A 21,053-nucleotide genomic window follows, 5' to 3' on the forward strand; every position below is an offset into this window, starting at 1 on the left:
CACCAATGACTTGAACTTTATGCGAGTAGCCAGCACAGAGAGATGAGAAGCAGTGTGACATGGGCCCTCTTGGGCTTATTGAAAACAAGACATGCTGCTGCATTTTGAATCATTTGCAAAGGTCTGATTGCACAGGCTGGAAGTCCAGCCAGAAGAGCATTGCAATAGTCCAACCTAGAAATGCAAGGGCCTGGATGCGAAGCTGTGTTGCATGCTCTGTTAGGAAGGGTGTGATCTTCCTGATGTTGTGTAATGAAAACATGCATAATCGCACTGTTTTTGCAATATGATCTTTGAACGTCAGCTGATCATCAAGGATCACCCCAAAATTCCTGGCCAAGCTCGATGGGATTATTGTTGATGAGTCCAGTTGTACGGTAATCTTGTGCTGTACTGACGGGGTGGCTGGGAAGATGAGAACCTCTGCCTTTGCCATGTTGAGCAGCAGATGATGTTCTTTCATCCATGCCAAGATGTCCATCAGGTAGTCTGAGACCACTTGAGTGAAAACAGCTGTCCACGCTTTTCTAATCAGTCCAGCAAACCCTACTGCACGGAAATGCCCCCGAAAATCGAAACTAAAGCAGTTTGCCATTTAAATGCAAATTAACAAGTAGCAAAAAGTATTTTTTTGTAAATTCTATTCACAGCTAATAGCAAACAAAATTTCACAGTCAGCATCAACTTAGCAGTAAACTAATTAATCTTCCCAACTAGCATATATTTGCTCTAAACGACAGAAACAGAAAACTGGTATTAAGCAAAACAAACAAACAAACAAAAAGTTTTCAGGTTGAATAGCTTCAGTCCCTTTACACACCTGGCAACCTCAGGAATAGCATATTTTCCGGGCTTGATCCCTTTGACTGGATATACCTTCTCTGATGAAACTGTGATGCCTTGAGGATTCTTTAGAAACACAGAAATCAAGCTTTAACACTACGACTGCTGATATCGGCAGTGCAATGATACTCATACAGATGACATGTTATTAATGAGTGTAAGAGTGCATGAAACAACGTTTACCATGATTTCCACTGTGATTCCAGAATCACTGAGTGGCTCCAGGTTGGGTGTCAGAGAGAAAATCCTGTACTGAACTGCAAAAGAGGTCAAAGAAGAACTGGAATACTTTGTTTTAAAGGTTTAATGTATTATTACTATTTTTGTGTGTTAAATGTAAAAAAAAACAAACAAACAAACAAACAAACAAACAAAAAAAACCCCACCATAAACAGTTTACAATAACTAGGCAAACAGCTACAACAGTCTAATGGCATAGGTTTATCTTACATTCCAACATATATTATGCTTTTTTAAACTTTTTTTCTTCAGATGATTTGACACACAATCCAATTCATAGCAACTTAAAGACCCTCTTTGTCCAAAAAAAATTTCAGGTTAAAAATAATAATAAATATACCCATTGTGGAACCACCCAGAGGCTGGTGTATGTGCCCATGTACACACAAACTTAATGATGTCATGCTGATGTAACGCATTCAAAGTTCACATTGTGCATTAATGCACTCTGTATTTGTTAAGGTGTTTTTTTTTTTTCTTTTCTTTTCGTTTTTCTTTTTTTTCTTTTTTTTTTTTTAACACCTAATTGTACCTGTGCTAGCAGGTGTGTAGATGGGCTTGTCTGTTTGTACAAATATATATCCAGACTGGAATGAGAGCATGACCACTTTCTCCAGAGTGACGGATGGAAACTGAGCTTGTAGATACACATACTGCTTCTCCAGAGGATCATCAGAGAAGAAGTTTTTATCATCAGGGATCTAAATGAGAGAACATGAATTAGTCCCCTGCCAATTTATAATAAATAAAAAGGCATTTTACAAATGTCCAGTTGTACAGTCATGATGCATAACACATATGCTTATATAAGCAAAAACGTATGTTAAAGTCGCAGCACCTTTATATCTTTGAGGGTTTGGAAATTATTGGCTGCAGTCAGTGTCACTGACTCAGACAGTATCTCCCTGTCTTTTTTTGGGTGGGTCTTAATTATGATCTTCACATTCAGGTCTCCTCCAGAGTAATCCTGAGCCTCCACAAACACATTCTCTGAGGAACCCACCCTCAGCAAATTAGGAGCTGACAGAACAAATCTGAGGAGATCAAATCAGAGCGTTTGAAAACAGATCTGTTAGTGAATCCATGAACAAACCGTGTGTTTGATACTCACAGTGGGTCACACAGTGTGAGGAGCGGTGAGGAGAGAAAAACAACAGTCAGAAACAGCAGCTTCACGTCCATCTTGTCTGTCTGTCTCTTCCTGTGAGCGTCCTCACATTTATACCCACCTACACAATCCTCAGAGTCCAAACTGATTTGCTCTCTCTCGTACACTCCTCTTCCCATCATGGTGTTTAGGTAACATGTTTGGGAAGGGGAGGATCTTGGATATATTTGTTGTGGAAATGAGGACAATAAGCTCCAATAATCGCAAACGCAAAATACATTTTTGTGTTTATTGATATCTGTGTGTGAGAAAATCTCAAAATTATGATGAAGCTGCGCATCTCAATATCATGTACATGTGTCTCCTACCATTATGTATTTCCCTAAACATGTTATCATGCATCCCATATGCACACAAACCCAAGAAATGACAAAGACTATTAAGGCATAACTGTCTGACGCTTGGTTGTTTGCATTTCAAAAGTCCAAAAAAATAATAAAAGTCCCAAATGAAAATGTTTATTAAACTAAATGTCTAAAATGCACCTTACTCATGTAACTTTCTATAATAAACTACTGCATATAAAATAAAACTTTCAGTGTGCTCTTCCTTTCTGTATATACAAAGCTGTAGAAACTATTGTCAACATGTTGTGGAACTGAGTGCAGTTTTGTGTGACAGACAGGAGACTTGAAGAGCTTGAAGGGTTAACAGCAATGCAATTCTGATTTCCCGTAAATTATTGAGGTTGTTGTGTAAATTCAACCTTTGGTAAATTGGCAGCTGCTCTATTGATCTTTTAGGGGTCCAGTGAACTAACAGTATATTTTCATGAAAGTATGCCAAAGATGTAAGATGCACTGCAATGAGATTTGCTAAATGATTTTTATCTTGACTAATAACGTCATCTTTCCCCTAAAACTCATACACACATATTATTTTTTACTATTTCATGAAATAGTATTTTAGTAATCATTAAGAAAGTGTGTCTTTCTAATCTCAGGTTGCTCAATGTCACTGTAAGTAGGGGGAGAGGCTGTGTTGTAAAACATTTTGTTAAATATCTTTTTTAAATATCTGTTTTTTTTTTTTTTTTTTGACATGTTTGATATTTAGGATTCTTGATCGGCATGAGCTAGCATGTGTCAGTGATGTTGTGTCAAGTTAATATACCACCTTTTATCACAGTATCAGTAATCATTATGTTAATATGATCAATTTTGCAGTAACATAACCCTATATATTGTATTGTTATATTGTATTGACAACTCATCAATTAAATAGGCTATTTACCACCGTATATTCTTATCATATATTCTGCACACATCTGTACATACAGATAGTCTATTATGTAGAGATAATGTACAGTCAGCTGGTCAGTATCAGTCTACTTACTTTTTAATGAAAGTTACAACTGTCCCCTAGGGTCAACATTTGACTTTGTCTGTTCAAGTGTAAATTGTGCGTATATTATAATTTTGTACACATATGTTGCAGCAGTGCGGGTGAGTAGCTGACAGTGTGGCTTTATATTAAAATTTTGGCTTTCTAATACAAATGAGAAACTAAAGGAAATGCAAAAAGTGTTGCAAATCCGTCCCCACTCTCCCCTGACATACTGACATATTTTCACGTAAATTTGTGACCGATAGACACAAGAAGATGGTATATGTACTTTGAATAAAGAGCAGATGGCGGAGGGACAGGCTACTAAAGACATGAGTAGCACAGACAGGAGATGGCGAAATCATCATTCATGCATTCTTTGCATACATTGGCGAATTCCCGAAACGTACAGCATATGCTAGGCTATATAGCCTACAGGTCTCCCATTTAATATTCATTTTGAAGTTAACCGCGGACGCCACTGACCGTAGACAAGCAATTTAAACATAATTAAAATGTTTCCTATGTTAGCCATTTTTAAATTAAAAAATTAGGCTAAATCGATTTTTTTTTCCGACATTATATACACTTTTTTTTTAATTATCAGTATTCTCATTGTTATAATTTTTATTCTAATTTAGTGGAACTAGGAACTTAACACTCTGATAGGGATAAGTTAGTGTGAACGCGCGCTTGGGAGAAAAAAGGGGCGTTGAGATTCTTGAGCGCGTTTCACCTGAGTTTCGTGAGTGGAACAGGTACGGCGAGTTGACGCGCTTCCGGACCCAGGTGAGAGCGCTGCAGACATGAACTCACGGATCAAACGAGGCTGCCTCGCTCTCTTTGCTTGGACGCTGAGGTCTTGATCGTTTAGGATTAAAAATTAGAGCAACAGGAGTTCCGTCCTCTATCACAGCAGTTTCTCAGGTGAGCCCAGTTTCTCTTTCAATCTGATGGTTGTTCGTCTCAGTGTGCTTTGAAAACAGCTCGTCAAACCGGCTTCGCCACCGGCATTCCGTGACTGACTGGCTGACTGACTGTCTCATCATGAGCTGATAAAGCTCACTTCACCTTAGCCCAACCACTGCCTGCTTAATAATATATTATCTCCATAAAACAGTAGTTATTAAACTCGAAAGTTAAGTAATTTGTGAAGAATAGAGAATCAGTAACGAAAGTCCATTATAAAAGCAGGTATCAGGTGACAGAATGGTACTTTAATATAGGGCAGTGTACTGAATACCATGGTATTGATGTATGTACGGGATGAAGTATGACTGTGAGCCGGTAGGTTTATATCTAAACCTTTGCTTCTCATGATCTTAAATAGTTCATTGTAAATGCCAGGTTAAATGTTTGATAATAGTTTAGTAGATATTTATTGCAATATTTAACTTATAGCTTAACACTCTGACTGATAGTGTAATATAAATATTGCCATCCGAGTAGTGACCAAAATGTTTCAAGGTACTTTTTTTATGGCGTTTACCCAAAATGTAAATTCTGTCTGTGACTTCTTTTAAAATAACTGTTTTCTATTTGAATATATTCTAATATTCTCATTTGCTGCTCAATAAAATCTTAAAAATCAAGAAAATCTTAAAGCATCCTTACTAAATAAAACTATAAAAAAAAAAAAATCAGACCCCAAACTTTTGAATGGAATGGTGTATATTGTTACGTAAGTTTTTTTTTTTTTTTTTTTTTTTTTTTTTTTTATTTCTGATAAATACTATTCTTTCAAAGAATTCTGAAAAAAAAAATCAAAATTGTAATAATAATAATAATAATAATAATAATAATAATTTCTTTAACAGCAAATCAGCATATTAAAATGATTTCTGAAGAATCATGTGACACTGAGGACTACAGTAATGATGCTGAAAATGTAGCTTTGATCTCAGGAATAAATTATATTTTAAAATATAATTAAATAGAAAGCTGCTATTTTAAATAGTAAAAATATTCCAAAGTATTACTGCTTTTGCTGTATTTTGGATCAAATAAAAGCAGCCTTGGTGAGCAGTGACAGTTTTCTTTAATAAAAAAAACATTAGTCCCTAACATCATGTGCTGTATTCCAGGTCTTTCAAAGTTATACTATAAGTAGTTCAGTTTGTGGAAAAGACACCAATGTAGTTCATTTACAGAAAGTCATACAGCTTTGGAATGGCTTTAGAGGGGAATTCAGTTCATGTTCAGCTGCGTGTAAAGTGTTTTTGTGGATGTCCTTGTAGTTGTTGGTCAGTGGTGTTTTCCCAGACTAATAATTAACTCCTTCAGCCCACAGCTGAACAGTAGACCCATTTGAAATTATCTTCTCATCTGTTAATGTGTTTGTGTACTGTAGGAATTCACGTCTTGCTTTTATCTTCCCCCACTAGGTTAAAGTTCCCTTCCAAAATGTAAAAGGATGACCACTGTGTAGTCACTATTAACCAGGTACTTTGCCTCTCACACACGGATACTCACATCTTGTGTTTTCTTGAACAGACACACCCTTGGAACACTGTTCCGTAGATATTCTCAGTCTGTGTTTGTTTTCACATGTGCGTGTGTGGAGCATCATGAGTTCGGTGAGTGCGTCGGGCCTTTTCACGCCGGTGTTGTTCTTGCTGGCTCTGGCCTTGGTTCTGTTCTCATGCGTCCTCCGTAAAAGGCGGCATATGGAGGGATCGTACCAACCCAGCGCGGAAGAGCGGAAACAAGCCAAAAACCATGGAGCCGAAAGACCCGGGCTCGCTCTTCCGCTGCCCAAAGAGGAGAGACTGATCTGAATGCAGCCCTCTGAGAAGATGCTCAAACCACACCACTGTTTAGGTCAATCAGGTAAACCTAAACAGAACTTGCATTATAACTTAAATTTGATGTTTATGTGGAGTCTTGACAAACCAAGTGAAGAGTCATGGATGGAGAACGCTTGAAGTGGTGGTGGGTATTTATTTGCCATTTTTGACTAAGATGTGAGAATGCTTTCACGTCGCAATGCACTGCTAATGCTGATAAATCAATTCAAGAATGCTGTAAAAGGCTTTGCTATCACACTTGGGATATCTAAAGACACCAGGAAGTGTATTTATCAAAAGTAATAAACAAAAGAGAGAGATAGAGATGATTTACATGCACAGCCAAACCAGTTTGACTTTGTTTACTTCGTCTGGATATGAAGTTTACTCACCTGAGAGTCTTTGTGAAGGAGTCACATGGCAGCTTTACCTCCAAAATAGTTTACCATTGTCATACTAAATGCTTTACATGTCCAAAGGTGAATTTTCAAAGCTAGGGAGAAAGATATATATTGCACAAATGTTGTTTTGTATTAGATTTGTGTTTCTGTAATGTCTGTGACACATTAGGAGTGATGTTGATCATAATGTGATGGTGTAACTGTGGATGATTAATTAAAATGCATCTGTGAGTAAAGAACCTTGTCCTGAGTTTTGTGCCATTTTCATTTCATTTGAGAGTTTTTAGTTGTGACTGCGTCAATATTTGCTCTGAGTTAGCTACCGGTGCTTTGCACTTTCTGATAAGCTTTTTATAAATGATTAAAGATATCTGGATTGAACAAAAAAAGGATTGGACTTTTTTTAATGGTCAGAATTGGTGCATTTGTCAGTTTATTTTGATGACATACTGTAGTCACAATGAACGTCAAAATAGACCTGATTTAATTTAATGCACATGCTGTGCACCTTAGTTCAAAGGAAGAAAAGTCAACTAAATAAAAAAAAAAAAAGTCTGTCACCAAACTGTAATAACCTTCACTGCCTTTGAATTGTCTTTATTCATTGATGTCAGCAGGTACATGAGACATATCCTTCCACAAACTCAACGCCAACCTTTCACAATCCAATTAAGACCCAATGGATAATTTTACTTAAACATTTGACTTAGCAATGTTGTTTCGCAACAGTCAAAATGGAGTGCAAGTGTTTTATGTACACTTGTAATTGGCAGTCTAAAAAAGTCATTTCTTGTTCTTTAGTATCGTTCGCTTCAAAATGCTTGATTTATGATGATCTAATGTTCAAATCTCTTCTTCAGCTCTGAGACCTTAACAGGAGCCTTGGTTTGTTCTTCTGGTGTTGATGAAATGGCCAGTTTTGTGCTTTGTTCTTCAGTCTGCAGGCCTGTCATTGGTCCCACATTGATTTTGTGGGTTCTCATGGGAGTTTTTAGAGATTTATCCAACCCTCGTAAACCTGAAGAGTCAGCCGAGGACCTGGACTGAAACAGAGCTACGGTAGACAAGACGTTCGGTGATGAAGGTTCACCACTCTTCTTCTCTGGCTCTTCTGTTTTGTCTATCTGTACACTGAGAGAAACATTGGAGGCGATTCCTCCTTTTGTAGGTCCGTTTGACCCCAAGTCATTTGTCGTCTTATGCTCTTTCTGAAGTTCGTCTTCTTTGTCAGGTTGCGTCTCTGTCCTCTCTTCAACCTCTGTTTCGGTTTCCAAGCTTTCCTCCATTGTTCCGTTCATCTGTCCATCATTTTCCAACCAGTTGTTCTTTTGCACTTCTTGAGAAGCCACTTCGGGATCCAGTGAAGCATCTTCTAGAATTTGTAGATCTGAACACAGATTTTCCCCTAACTCGGTCAAATCCTTCTCCAATTCATTGAGATCATTTTCTGGCCTGTCAATCAGGACAACAGGCTCCTCCCCCTTAGCACCAGGCCCATCCTCTAGCTCCTCCTCCCAGCTCATGAGACTGCCGCTGTTTCCAAAAGAGGGACTTAGACTCTCCTGACTTGGGTTGGTCAAACTCTTCTGAAAGAGAAATGAAATAGTGAGAATGTGTGGACTTCTCCACCAACAGGTTCCCAGTGCAGGACTATTTCTGCAACATGTCAAGTTTTCAAAAAAACAACAGTAGTCAGGTAAGGCTGACACAACAGCTACCTTAAACATGTTTGAAATGATTACTTTTATTAATTTAGTTAAGTATCTAACCCTTTATGGTATTGCAGCCGTATAGCGATGTATTGTTTTCCTTTACTTTTTTAGAAAAATAAAACATAAACATCCACAATTCCTTGTATTATTATAACTATTTTATGTCAGAACATTACATGTGAAGAACATGTTCTGCCATTATAATGCATTCCATACAGGGCAAGATATTTTCTGTGACTGCAGAGTTGTAAAGACTTAAAATGTGCTCTCAAGACTGAATGTAGCTGTTTGTTGCAGGTTATGTCAGATGCTCCGTCCAGCACCGTTTAGATTGTGTGAGAGGATCCAGGCCTTACGTGTGAGATGAATTCACTGCTGTCGGAGCTGAAGAGGTCGAGGCTGCGAGTTCCGTACAGTAAACCTGGCTCTCTGGAGCTCTGGGAACTCAGCGTGTCGAAGATCTCACCGAGCAGGTCCATCTCCTCCGGGTCGGCCAAGAGAGAGAGATCATCTTCATCTTCCTGTAAGTCGCTGGTGGCAGAGCACTGCTCAGGATTTTCTGTTACACTGGAAAGGTAAAAAAAAATGATATAATATAATACAATATAATATATGGCAAGTTTCCTTTCATCTCACCTGTCGTCATAGGTGGTGTTGTCATCCTCTGTCTGGTACTCATTGTCCTGTGGGCTGGGCTGTTTGCGTGCTGGCCTCCGCGGTCGAGACTGAGAAATAAAGCCGCAAATAAAGTGTGTGAAAAACAAAAACATTGCATGAATTGCAACTAAAGTGCATGGGCTGTATTGTGGTTGAACACAAGGTGGAGCCAAACTGCAAGAATTTTCTCACTCACAAATTTGTGTATGGCAAGGCCTCCATGCATCTATATAATTAAAAAGTGCATAAGTATAAAAGTTCATATATATATAATTAAAAAGAGAAATCAATAGGATGCTTTAAATGGTTACAGTAAAGACATTCATAATTCTATTTCAAATAAATACTGTTCTATGAACTTTTTTTTATCAAAGAATCCTGAATAATAAAATGTATCACAGTTTCCACAAAAATATTGGGCAGCACAACTGTTTTTAACCATGATAATGTCAGAAATGTTTCTTGAGCAGCAAATCAGCATATTAGAATGATTTCTGAAGGATCATGTGACACTGAAGACTGGAGCAAAGATGCTGAAAATTCAGCTTTGATCACAGAAATAAATTACATTCATGCAGAACACTGTTATTTTAAATTGTAATGATGTTTCATAATATAACTGTTTTAAATGCAACACTGGTGAAACTTTTTTCTTACCAGCCCCAAGCTTTTTACTGGTATTGTACAGTTTAGCTTTCTGACATCATTTTTGTGTAGTTTAATTTGGGTGCTTTCAGGTATCACTCACCCTGCCAAAGTGCTGTGTGATTGGTAGGCGGTTCTGAAGGCAGTCTGATTGGATGAGGCGATACGTGTGGGTTCCACACACAGACCCGCCCCTCTGTAGCATATGAGGTTCAGTTTGATCCTGAAAGAGGAAATCCAAAAATTAAACATAACCACAAACAGATGAAAATGAAAATCACATGTAATATGAGGAATAAAAACTCACCTTTGAAGACAGAAGGTTTTTCAGTCCAAATTTGCTGTGATATTTGGTCTGAATGAGATAAAGAGAATTAATACATATTAACCTTTCAAAAGTTTATCATTTTTTTTTTAAAGGAAATGAATGCTTCTATTCAGCAAGAATGCATAACATTAATGAAAAGTGACAGTGAAGTCACTTATAATTTACACAATTTTGAACTTTTTATTCATCAAAGAAACCATGAAAAATGAAATGTATCACAGTTTCCACAAACATATTTGGTTTTCAACATTTAGAATAAGCATAAATATTTCTTTAAAAGCAAATCAGCATATTAGAATGATTTCTGAAGGATCATGTGACATTGAAGACTGGAGTAATGATGCTGAAAATTCAGCTTTGATTATTGGAATCAATTACACTTTACTATATTAACATAGAAAACAGTTATTTTAAACTTCAATATTTCATGTTACTGTATTTTACGGTACATGGTATTTGAAACTCTAATATTTTACAATATTACTGTTTTTGCTGTATTAAATAAATAAATAAATAAATAAATAAAGCCTTGGCAAACAGAAGAGACTTTTGAACAATACTGTAAAAATACTCACTGCTTTGTTTGCTGTAGACTTCCATGTCACGATCAGAGCTCCACCCCCTTTCTGTGAAGACACAGTCGCTTTTTTAAAATCCACTTTCATATAAAAGCAACTTTTGTAAGTCTAATCAAATCACGAGTTATGACGTGGAAATCATGTTTGATATTTGTTGTAGTTTATTTGTCAGACCAGAAATGGAAGGTCAAGCATGCACTGCTGTACTAGATCTTGTAGGTAATCTGTGTATACTGAAAATAGCGTGCACTCTAATGCATACTGCAGATATCGTAGTATGGTTGTCAGCCAGAGTTGTGTCTTGTTTATAGTTCCTGTACGAGTAAAACATACCTTTAGGTTTCCCACCCATTGCCGACGCAATTTAGAGCCACCTGAAAGGAATCACAAGCAGAAGGAGTGTTAAAAAGAGAAAACCAACAGACACGTCTGATTCTGTGATGAACGTAAACGCACCAGATGAAGCTCCACACTGATGCACCTCCTCCTCAAACGCATCATCCGGCTCTTTGCCCTGGTTCAGCATTTTCAGCCGGCCGTCAATAAACTGAGAACAAAACAAGATTATAATGGGAGATACCATACAGCGGTGTCACGGTTATTCTCATAGTCTACCCCTTTGTTTTAAAACTCAGCATTTGCTCTTCTGCATATGCAAGACTGGCACAACAACAAATGCCACTGGTTGGATGCATTTGTTACCAATCACGTTAAACTGGAATGTATTGATGCACAAGTTGCCAATGCTTTCTTCACACAAGCGATTGTATGACTTAAGAAGACATTTGGGTGCGTTTTAAAGCTTTTAAAGCTATTTTTGCAGCTCAATGTCCACAGATCTCATTCAGAGAAAAAGAGAAGCTTGAACATTTTTCAAAATGTCTCTAAAGGAAAAAGAAGAAGAAAAAAGAAAAAGACATAGTGGTTTGGAAACGACATGATTTTTGTTTGTACTATTCCAAAACTATATTTCACCATACATCTCCAGTTAATTAATAACGGCATATTAAGCCAATTGCTTTCTACTGCAGGTTTTCTGAGATGTTCAGTTATGCGTATTATCACATTTAATGTGTGCTAGCTTGCATACTTTGCCAGAACAGAAATATGAACATTAGATAAAGCTAGGCTCTTTTGTTGATATATATATTGAGATATATCATATGAAAGCTGAATAAATAAGCTTTCCGTTGATGTATGATTTGTTAGGATAGGACAATATTTGGCCGAGATACAAATATTTAAAAATCAGGAATCTGAGGGTGCAAAAAAATCAAAATATTGAGAAATTCACCTTTAAAGTTCTTCAAACAGTGTTTTTAACAATGTATATGACTAATCAAAAATTAAGTTTTCATACATTTACAGTAGGAATTTTACTAAATATATTCATGGAACGTGATCTTTACTTAATTTCCTAATGATTTTTTTTAAATAAAAATCAATAATTTTGACCCATACAATGTATTTTTGGCTATTGCTACAAATAAACCCCAGTGACTTAAGACTGGTTTTGTGGTCCAGGGTCACATATATATACAATGTTGGAGAAATTTACTTTTAAAAGTAATGCATTACAATATTAAGTAACTCCCTAAAAAAATAACTAATTACGTTACTTAGTTACTTTTTATGGAAAGTAATGCGTTACTTTACTTTTGCGTTACTTTTTAATTTTGGGCAGGGCTTGCTAGGCTTTTTTTTTTTTTTTAAAATAAATTTTGCTGTATTTATTCATTTTGAGGAAAACTGAATGTTTTTTGTGAGTGAGATGAATTAATACATGTTCACATTGTGAAGAAATAGCATCTTACTCCAGATTTCTCTCAACATGGGGATAGGAGAGCTTCTAATCAATAAATGGGGGAAAAGTAACTGAAACTTATTTGAAAAAGTATCTCCGATATTTTCTTGTCAATTAAAAAGTAATGCGTTACTTTACTAGTTACTTGGAAAAAGTAATAATATTACGTAACTTGCGTTACTTGTAATGTGTTATATATATATGCCCGTCAGTTGTCTTGTCAGTTTTTAGGTTACACTATTTTTATATCCTTGTTACAGTGTAATTGTACATTTAAGTACTGAGTTATATTAATTACTTACTGTACTGTTAGGGTTAGGATGAGGGTTTGGTTTAGGGTAAGCATGTAATTATGCATAATAATATTTTAGTTCTTCAAGTTAAACTAAAATAAAAGTTATGTATTTTAAACCTTTACAGGTATGTATTTTAAATCTGCAGATGCAAATAGAAAAAGTGCAATACAACAAACACTTCAACGTGTATTTGTTTCCACTAGTCTAAAAAAAGCAAAATAGCCTTCGTCATTGACATTGCATGAAATAACAATGACCTGTAGTGTCTGAAACCTGCTGATGCTGTGAGTGTGTGTTTGCAGATACCTCTTTGAAACACTGCAGGTGAACTGCGCTCTCCAGAAAATCCCGCATGCTTTGAGACTTGTGACTCAGAAACAACTCATTGGAGAAAACCACCGGACCTTCCTGCAAAGTGCAAGAGAGGAGCACTGAAGCGACAAGTGTTTCTGAAACTTAAGGAAATGTATATTATATATATATATATATATATATATATATATGTGAATGTGTCTCACTCACGTCAGGTGACTGTAAGGCATCTCTGTATCCTCCGAACAGCAGAGCCTGTGCTCTGAGGAAAGCGTGCGCGACCCCTGACCCAGCTGACGCTGCCTGTCTCTTCAGCCTGACCTTCAGTCCTGCCACCTGCGACAACAGAGTTCACTGTAAACCTTAATTTTTGGTGTGTTAGAGATCTGCAAAGAGTAAAAGAGTCTCACCACGTCGGCCGGAATCTTTTTCAGGTCCTCGTGGGGTGACTCTAGGGTGTTGGTGTCTACGTTTAATAAGACCACGTCCTCCAGAGCTCGACTCCTTACTGTCTGCCTCGCACAAACACACAGAAGGAACAGCAGTGTTAGTGTGACAGACAGTGCTGGTGTGAAAGAAAACCATTAGAATAGGGAAGTGTTGTACCTCCGCCATGCTGGAATGAATTCCAATGAGGTACGGCATCGGTGCACTAAAAAAAAGTAAACGTGAGGTGAAATTATGTGGTGTTCACACAGACCTTCTGTATCTGTATTGTTTTAATTACTAGCAAAGGCTAATCATACTAACAACATGTTAATCATGGTAGCAACCTGTTAATTATGTTAGAAACATGTTAACAACATGGTAATAATGTTAAATGCATGTTAACAACATGTTAATCATACTAAAACATGCTAGCATTAGCATGCTAATCATGTTAGAAGCATGTTAACATGAGAATAACACGGAAAATGTGCTAAAACATGCTAACAACCTGTTAATTACATGTTAATTACATGCTAATCATGTTAACAGCATGGTAACAACATGGTCATTGTGTTGTTAAAAACACGCTAGTTACATGTTAAAACATGATAGCAACACGCTTAGTATACTATAACATGCTAACTTCAGGCTAATCATGCTAACATGTTAATCCTGCTAGTAGCATGTTAATCATGTTGGAAACATGTTAGCAAAATGCTAACAAAATGCTAATCATGTTAAAGCATGCTAACAACATGGTGATTGTGCTAAAAACATGCTAGCAACATGTTACAAATGTGTTAGCAGCATCTATCTAAACTTTAAAACTTCAACCATTTACAAATTTCAAACATTTAGGCTAGGCTTTCTTAAGCCAACCTCAAAGTTTGTTCACAAATTTTACTCATCTAGTTGTTTTTATTCTACCACGTATTATTTAAAAACGTATTTGTCTTCTGTTTCTTTTAAATGTCTTGTATAAAATAATTTTGAATTTGATTTGAACTTGCACTGCTGCTGCTGTGTGTTTGTGTCTGTGTGTGTGTGTGTGTGAGAGAGAGAGAGAGAGAGAGAGAGAGAGAGAGAGAGTGAGTCTCACCAGCAGTAGTCCAGCAGATGAGGCGGCAGCACTGGGATGAAGATGTGCTGCCAGTACATGGGGTACAGCATCCCATTACACGCGTGTATGCAGGCCGTCAGCTTAACACACACACAAACAAAACACTCTTAACTGCTGTTTGGTGCATGTTTAATAAAGTTGCATCCTGACCAGATGCAACACAACACATTTTAATTTCATTTTTATGAAATGACACATTCTCAGCCAATCAGAGGATGTTTAATATAACAGAAACTGAACAATGTGCTGCAGCTGGTTGGGACAAAACTCTGATTTGTGGCATGTAGATTCATTATGTCACGCCTAGTTGGGTGTTAAGGCGTTTTCGCACTAGGATTTCTGACGAGAAACCAAATCCAATCGACCAATTTTCAGTTTGTTAGGCTGGTGTCCAACAGCAATTTCACTTAGTGCATTCACTTGCAGTTCGCATGCAGTTCCCAAATGGTAATCAAGGTAATGTGTAATGTGCTTGTTGCACTTTTTAGATACTGGAATGATGCATTTTTTTTATTGAAAGTGAATGACACAAATATCAAGGTATGTGTTTCCCTTGTGAATCAAACCCATGGTGTTTCTAGTGCCATGCCGTACTGTTGCGGGAGTTTTAGTTTTAGTAGCCTTGTGAACAAAACATTATCAGTTTTGATTCACAAAGACTGTCGCAGATTGAACTCACAGTGCTGAGTTTGCTGCAGTAAATGAGGATCCGTCTCTCGAACAGCATGCTGGCGTACAGCTGCAATAGGTTTCCTACATCCACTGCCACCACCAGCTCTGTCAGGTTCCTCTAATATGCACAGACATACATACCATCAGATATTTGGAACAAACATTTTTAATGTGTTTAAAAGAAGTCTCTTCTTTCATAAACAAACAAACAAAAAAAAAACAAAAAAAAAAAAAAAAAAAGAAATATTGTGAAACATTTTCACAGTTCAAAAGCTGTTTTCTATTGTAATGTATTGTAAAATGTAATGTATTGCTGTCATCAAAGCTGTATTTTTAGCATCAGTGTCATGTGATACTTCAGAAATCATTCTAATATGCTGATTTGCTCCTCAAGAAACATTGCCAATTATATTAATGTTGAAAACAGTTGTTCAGCACATTTAAAAATCTTTAATGCATTTCCCCCCCAAGTAGTGTATAAGAACCGAGGAATATACAAAAAGAAATAAAACCCAAATGCTACAAAACCTGAACAGAAACAATGGAAAAACTCACACTCTCTGGAATAGAGGGCAGGGCTTTGGGATCTGGCGCAATGAAGTACGGGATCTGATGAAGAAAAACATTATTCCACACAAATAAACTGTCAGAACCATGAAACCATGAAAGTAAGGCCTTCGAGTTAGTCTGCCTCAAGGTTTTTAGATGAATACTCTTCTCTTCTTTTTTTTTCTTTTTTTCCAAGGACCTATTAGTGTTTTAGTTAAGCGTTGTTAGACATCCAGGGTTAGTTTTGGACGCTGGATTAGTTTGATTTCACATCATGGATTGTATTAGGATTTATTAGACACTGGAGCGGAGGTTTAGTCTGGCCGACTGGGTTTAATATGGATCAGGGACTCACCCCCTCTGACTCCTCCCCTCTAGGGGCATCTCCACAGATGCCAGGCATCTCAGTTCCAATCATTAGCTTCCCTCCCTCAGTAAAGAACACACCAACCTGATTGTGATGTCACATGTGATGTCATAAATGGAACTTCCACCAGCCAATGAGGACTTACCATCTGCAGCGTGATGGAGCCATTGGCCGGAGGGACAGGGTGCTTGTAGAGAACCGAGAGCAGCTCTTTCATCTCGCTGGTCTGGCAGGGCGTTCAAATGAAATGGTGTTAAATAATTGACTTTTTAAATGTAGATCATTAGAAGACTGTTAAATCATACCTGTCCTTTCGTTGAGTAGTCGGCTAGATTATTCAGAAGTTTGTAGAAGACCTCAAACCAGGGCAAATAACTGTGTTGAGAGAAAAAACGCATTGTGCTCAGGTCAGATAACTGGTAAGTCTATTTTGTGCGTACTTAGAACTAACTATTCAAAAATCAACCTTAAAATCAGGTTAACTTGAAAACTAAAAGTGAAAGTGATTGAGACTATGAGAAGCAGGCTTCATCAAGGAGTATCAGTCATCAGCTATTTGTTGTGTAGTTTGCATGTTTGAGACCTGAGGATGCACAAGCAAGTTTGAGAGCTGGACGTGAGTCTGCAGAAACCAAAGCGCTGACATCCTTCCAGATCGGTCAAGACGAATGTGAAGTGCTGGATGGCAACAGTGTCCTTCACCCTGTCAAGCAACCGACCAGCCACAGTTAATCAGTCATAAAAGGTAAAAAGACTTGGCCATCCATCTTAAATAATGAATGAATGATATTTACCTCTCTATGTCATAAGGGAAGCAAAAGCGAGGCAAGGACTGCAAAGACTCCTGTGTGAGAACGGAAGAAATAAAGGTTCCAAAACAGTTTCCACTTTTATTATTATTTTTTTTTTTTTACACTATAAAGAGTCTTTGTGGAATGGTATGATTCCATGCATGTCAATGGTTCACAGAACCACTGATGCCAATAAAGAACCTTTATTTTTCAGAATGCGCCCACTGATTTGTAGTTTATATTTGTAGTTTTGTAGTGATATCTATGCACATATTCCTTTGCATTCACAACGCATTTTACTTGCATAATGTAAGATATTTCTGAATTAAACAGAAAGAGTCCATCGAGACTGGACTGGATGCTGAAGAGTGGGCATTTGACATCAGAATGTGAGTTTTGGATTGTGAACACCACAAACAAACACGGACGTGAAGACTCTAGTTTCTCTAGTGGTAATGCTTCTGTTTCAAATCAGAGTCTTTTATGTGTGAAAGCAACTATGATCGTAAGTCCCGTCATTACCAATACAGTTCATTGGAACTAACGACTATAGTTAGCTAACCATGCTTTTGTGAAATGCACCTCAGAAAGGCTAAAACAATGCATGTTCCACGTACAGCAGTAATGCTATTTGACTGTTTTGGTTAACATTAAGGCCAGGTGCCCTCAGTGCCATTGCCGAAAAACCAAAATTGTTGCAGAAGTGGAACAGGTTATTACATTTTGATTTAAAATAACATTTCTGATGAGTCAGGCTGAGAATAAATGTTTTCAGAAAATAAATTGTGAGTTCTGGTTTCATGTTACTATATACATTTATATCTATAGATACAGTATATATAAATAATATAGTACATGTGTATTTTATAAATGCATTTATTACTAAATATTATTAATTATTATTTTTTTATTTATTATTAAAACTTAGCTATTATTAATGGTGAGCAGAGGCTTAATTTATCTCTGCATTTATTTATGCAATTATTTATTTGTGCAGTGGTTTTTATTCATTATAATTTTTACCTAATTTTTAGAACTACAGCATAATAAACAGAAGCTTTTTTTATTTATTTGTGCATTATTTATGCAGGGTTTTTGTTTTTATTATAATTTATCATGGTAAGAAGATGCTTGGTTCATATTTTCATGTAATTATTTAATTATGCAGTGGTTTTATTTATTATATTTGTATATATTTTTAAATTAAAACAAAAAAAGAAGAAAAAAAAAAAACAGAAAGAAAGAACCACGGTGATCCTCGAGTACTAACCTCATCATTAAAGTCTTCAGGGAACTGAAACAGCACATCAGGATCTACTCGAATAGAAACACACACACACACACACACACATGGGTCAGTCACATCAGTTCATTTTTCAAGTAGAGGATGTGGTTAGAGTCAGGTCAGAGTTGCCCAAGTAGGGTAACCAGTCCGGTTCAGCCTGATTCTAAACAGCCAGACCTCATCTAGACCCGGTCCAACCATGTCAGTCCCATCTCTATTTAGACCATCAGTGTGTTACCTTTCTCCGCCCTGTTAGCAAGTCAAAGCATACTAAATAGTTCCTCTGACTTTTTGCATTCTGATGAGCGTGTATCTGCCCTGCTGTGTGGTTTTTCTAGTTCAGTCATGTGACAGGAAGAGCCATTCTCAGAAGAGACAGTTTGTGAGTGTGTCTTCATTACTTCAGTTAGTTAGTGTGTGTGTAGGTGTGTATGTTTGTGTGTGTGCGGTACCCACCTTTATCTCTGGCGATTGGACATGAGGCTTGGAAGAACCAGTAGAATGTTTTGTCAGGGTTTTCTCTGAGAACAACAAAACCATAGGCAAAACAGTCATCATAACAAAACCACCATTGAATTCCCACCTGATAAACATTACACACTTCTGATATGAAGCATAAACACTGTTAGAATGACCAGCGACTGAATGTGATCAGCTCTGAATCATTTTCTGCTGTTCTTCTCACAAGGTGCTTCATTGGTGGAGCAGGATGTGGTCGACTACTAAATTAGAAGAAGCGCATCAGAAAATATTTCCAGTCGTGAGTTTGGTCGTCTGTCTAAAATAAGTTATGCAAATGTAATGAATCAAACAGCATGCTTGTCTGCTAAAACTTATCGAAAGAGATTTTTAAATGACAAAATATCAAGAATGTGATGAGAAATGTTCATATTGAGATCTTTAATTGCAGATCTGTTGTTTCTCAGGAGAAAAATCTGACTCCATTTGCAATTGCAGTTGTAAGAGATCATATTCATTATTTATTCTTCTCAAGGGATGAGAAGCCAACAGATGTAGTGTTGAAGATGTCTGTTTGTGTGGTTATATGTTGATAGTTAATGTGATTCTCCACACCTGTGAGAACATGAGAGAACTGACTTCATAAATCTACTAAAAATCACCACAAGCCAGCTGATTCAAACACATTGAGACTTCAAAACTAATGAAGAAAGGTGGACGTAGAGATAATTCATCTAATATTTTTCTAATGCAATGATATTTAGACTTGAAGAAGTGTATTTTCAAAGCCGGCAGAAATGATGAAGAAGAAGTGATGCTTCTGTGTGGAAAAGTGTGCAAACTCTCTCTATCTGTTCTTCTGCAGATTTGTTGCTGTTTTGGTGTCTGAGTTTATTCACTGAATTGTGACATTATCGAAAGCCTCGCATCCGAGAACGACAGAGCAAGGAAGAGGAAGTAAGCAGCAGACCACAATGTGAACAAACAGAGAGAAATCGACAGAAAAATTGAGAGATTCTTACTTTATCCTGGAGCCCATGATGCACTTGTATGTTGGGGCCCATTCGGGGGTGTTCAGGGCATCAGCAGACCAAAGTCATTAGATCCTTTATTAACATGCATCGACACACACACTTCTGCACACGCACATCCTCACATCAAACAGCCAGTTCCGCCGACTAGCACACAACTTAAGACAGCACTTCCTGATCTCTTTCTCTCTGTGTGTGACCTACATGACGTTTGCTGGTCTATTGACACTATAATATCTACTTTATAATCTCATATTTTCAGTAAGAACTAGAATGCTTTGCCCTTTGGTAGATCAAATCTAATCTTTAGGTTGAATCATTTCCGAAACTCATTATGTTTTAAAGTATATACTGTAGTTTCATTCTTTGTTGTTCTTACACTTTTACATTATTTTTAAGTGGCCTGTCACTAATGTAGATGTGTGCATTCATGTTGTATAAGCCAAACTCATACTCTCACTTAGTGTTGGTTGAAAACATAAACATATGGATGAGGAAACAAAGGAATGGACTTCCTCTGTTGTGTCACTGCCTTCTCATTACTCTGTTTTTATGCTCTCATCATTGATCATGTGTTTGCTCTCTCTCTTTCTTAGTCTAACACTGAAGGGTGATCAGCATAGATGTGCCAAGCAAACAGGTAACTCTGTCCTATTTACACAGACACACTCTTTTACACAAACTGTTCTGACAGCTCCTTTGACTAATATTGTCATTGCATTAAATGCACATCCAATTCGTGGTATGAATATTTCCCTCTAGTGTTTAGTGGAGGAACAGCATTTTGGATTTAGAAGATGTCCGGTTTTCTAAATGTAAGTGCAGTATTATTTAAGGCTTAGAATGATATTCCGAGGACGTTCTTATGTCGTTAATATGTCAACTTTCTATGGAAGCTCGTTTTGACCTCAAAAAAACAAAAACAAAAAAAAAAAAAACACTAAAATAATTGTGACTTTATATCTCACATTTTATAATTCATTCCTCACAATTGAGGAAAAACCGATCTGTTCCTTGTCTCAAACTCAGTTACGAATTACACTTACACTCACACTGAAGCACGTAAACAGAGGGTTTCCAAATACTTCTCGTTATGGTCAGTTACCCGGATGGGCGGCCATTGTGGGGATGCTCGGATGTGAACAGAAGCGCGGATTGCACGGTTAATGTACGACTGAAGACGTTGTTCTACTAATTTATGATGTAAAAATGTGTGGAACTTGCTAACTCATATAGAGAAGCAGGAAAGGGCGT

At 37.0% G+C, this 21,053-nt stretch overlaps 2 protein-coding genes and 2 long non-coding RNA genes across 6 annotated transcripts; 2 read left to right on the forward strand and 2 right to left on the reverse strand.

The window, feature by feature from the left end:
* Positions 1-741: 741 nt before the first annotated feature.
* On the reverse strand, positions 742-2,337 carry LOC127157257 (complement C3). The gene is made up of 5 exons (XM_051100512.1): positions 2,195-2,337; positions 1,922-2,117; positions 1,616-1,784; positions 1,027-1,100; positions 742-909 (listed from the first exon to the last, which is right to left on the reverse strand). Exons 1-5 carry the CDS (start codon positions 2,263-2,265, stop codon positions 757-759), a joined length of 663 nt encoding a protein of 220 aa, XP_050956469.1. The 5' UTR covers positions 2,266-2,337; the 3' UTR covers positions 742-756.
* Positions 2,338-4,319: 1,982 nt separating this feature from the next.
* LOC127157261 (uncharacterized) lies at positions 4,320-6,288 on the forward strand. Its single transcript, XR_007825873.1, has 3 exons — positions 4,320-4,504; positions 5,962-6,019; positions 6,141-6,288. It is a non-coding gene; the product is annotated as an uncharacterized LOC127157261 (long non-coding RNA).
* A 1,047-nt stretch (positions 6,289-7,335) lies between these two features.
* On the reverse strand, positions 7,336-19,964 carry dennd1c (DENN domain containing 1C). Of its 3 annotated transcripts, XM_051100513.1 has the most exons (24): positions 19,791-19,964; positions 18,766-18,830; positions 18,295-18,338; positions 17,028-17,077; positions 16,817-16,936; positions 16,539-16,608; positions 16,379-16,459; positions 16,222-16,296; positions 15,873-15,926; positions 15,325-15,435; positions 14,625-14,725; positions 13,703-13,748; positions 13,507-13,608; positions 13,307-13,432; positions 13,091-13,192; positions 11,141-11,231; positions 11,018-11,058; positions 10,682-10,732; positions 10,086-10,133; positions 9,882-10,001; positions 9,330-9,359; positions 9,113-9,201; positions 8,833-9,043; positions 7,336-8,350 (listed from the first exon to the last, which is right to left on the reverse strand). In XM_051100513.1, the coding sequence occupies exons 1-24, from the start codon at positions 19,805-19,807 to the stop codon at positions 7,601-7,603; spliced, it is 2,595 nt and encodes an 864-aa protein (XP_050956470.1). In that variant the 5' UTR covers positions 19,808-19,964; the 3' UTR covers positions 7,336-7,600. The 3 variants fall into 3 exon arrangements, with proteins under 3 accessions (XP_050956470.1, XP_050956472.1, XP_050956471.1); XM_051100515.1 differs by lacking the exon at positions 16,222-16,296; XM_051100514.1 differs by lacking the exon at positions 9,330-9,359.
* On the forward strand, positions 8,326-9,243 carry LOC127157260 (uncharacterized). Its single transcript, XR_007825872.1, has 3 exons — positions 8,326-8,460; positions 8,774-9,051; positions 9,125-9,243. It is a non-coding gene; the product is annotated as an uncharacterized LOC127157260 (long non-coding RNA).
* Positions 19,965-21,053: the final 1,089 nt, after the last annotated feature.

Source organism: Labeo rohita, unplaced genomic scaffold (genome assembly GCF_022985175.1).
Source record: "Labeo rohita strain BAU-BD-2019 unplaced genomic scaffold, IGBB_LRoh.1.0 scaffold_1026, whole genome shotgun sequence".
In the NCBI taxonomy this organism is placed as follows: domain Eukaryota; kingdom Metazoa; phylum Chordata; class Actinopteri; order Cypriniformes; family Cyprinidae; genus Labeo; species Labeo rohita.

Excerpts from the sequence above, each read along its gene's own strand:
- LOC127157257 (XM_051100512.1), bottom strand. The coding sequence starts at position 2,265 with ATGGACGTGAAGCTGCTGTTTCTGACTGTTGTTTTTCTCTCCTCACCG. Across the intron at positions 2,118-2,194 it reads CTCACACTGTGTGACCCACT|ATTTGTTCTGTCAGCTCCTA; the intron begins GTGAGTATCAAA and ends TGATCTCCTCAG. Across the intron at positions 910-1,026 it reads GAATCACAGTGGAAATCATG|AATCCTCAAGGCATCACAGT; the intron begins GTAAACGTTGTT and ends GTGTTTCTAAAG.
- dennd1c (XM_051100513.1), bottom strand. Across the intron at positions 16,297-16,378 it reads GCTCCATCACGCTGCAGATG|GGAGGGAAGCTAATGATTGG; the intron begins GTAAGTCCTCAT and ends TTCTTTACTGAG. Across the intron at positions 8,351-8,832 it reads GCAGTGAATTCATCTCACAC|AAGAGTTTGACCAACCCAAG; the intron begins GTAAGGCCTGGA and ends TTTCTCTTTCAG.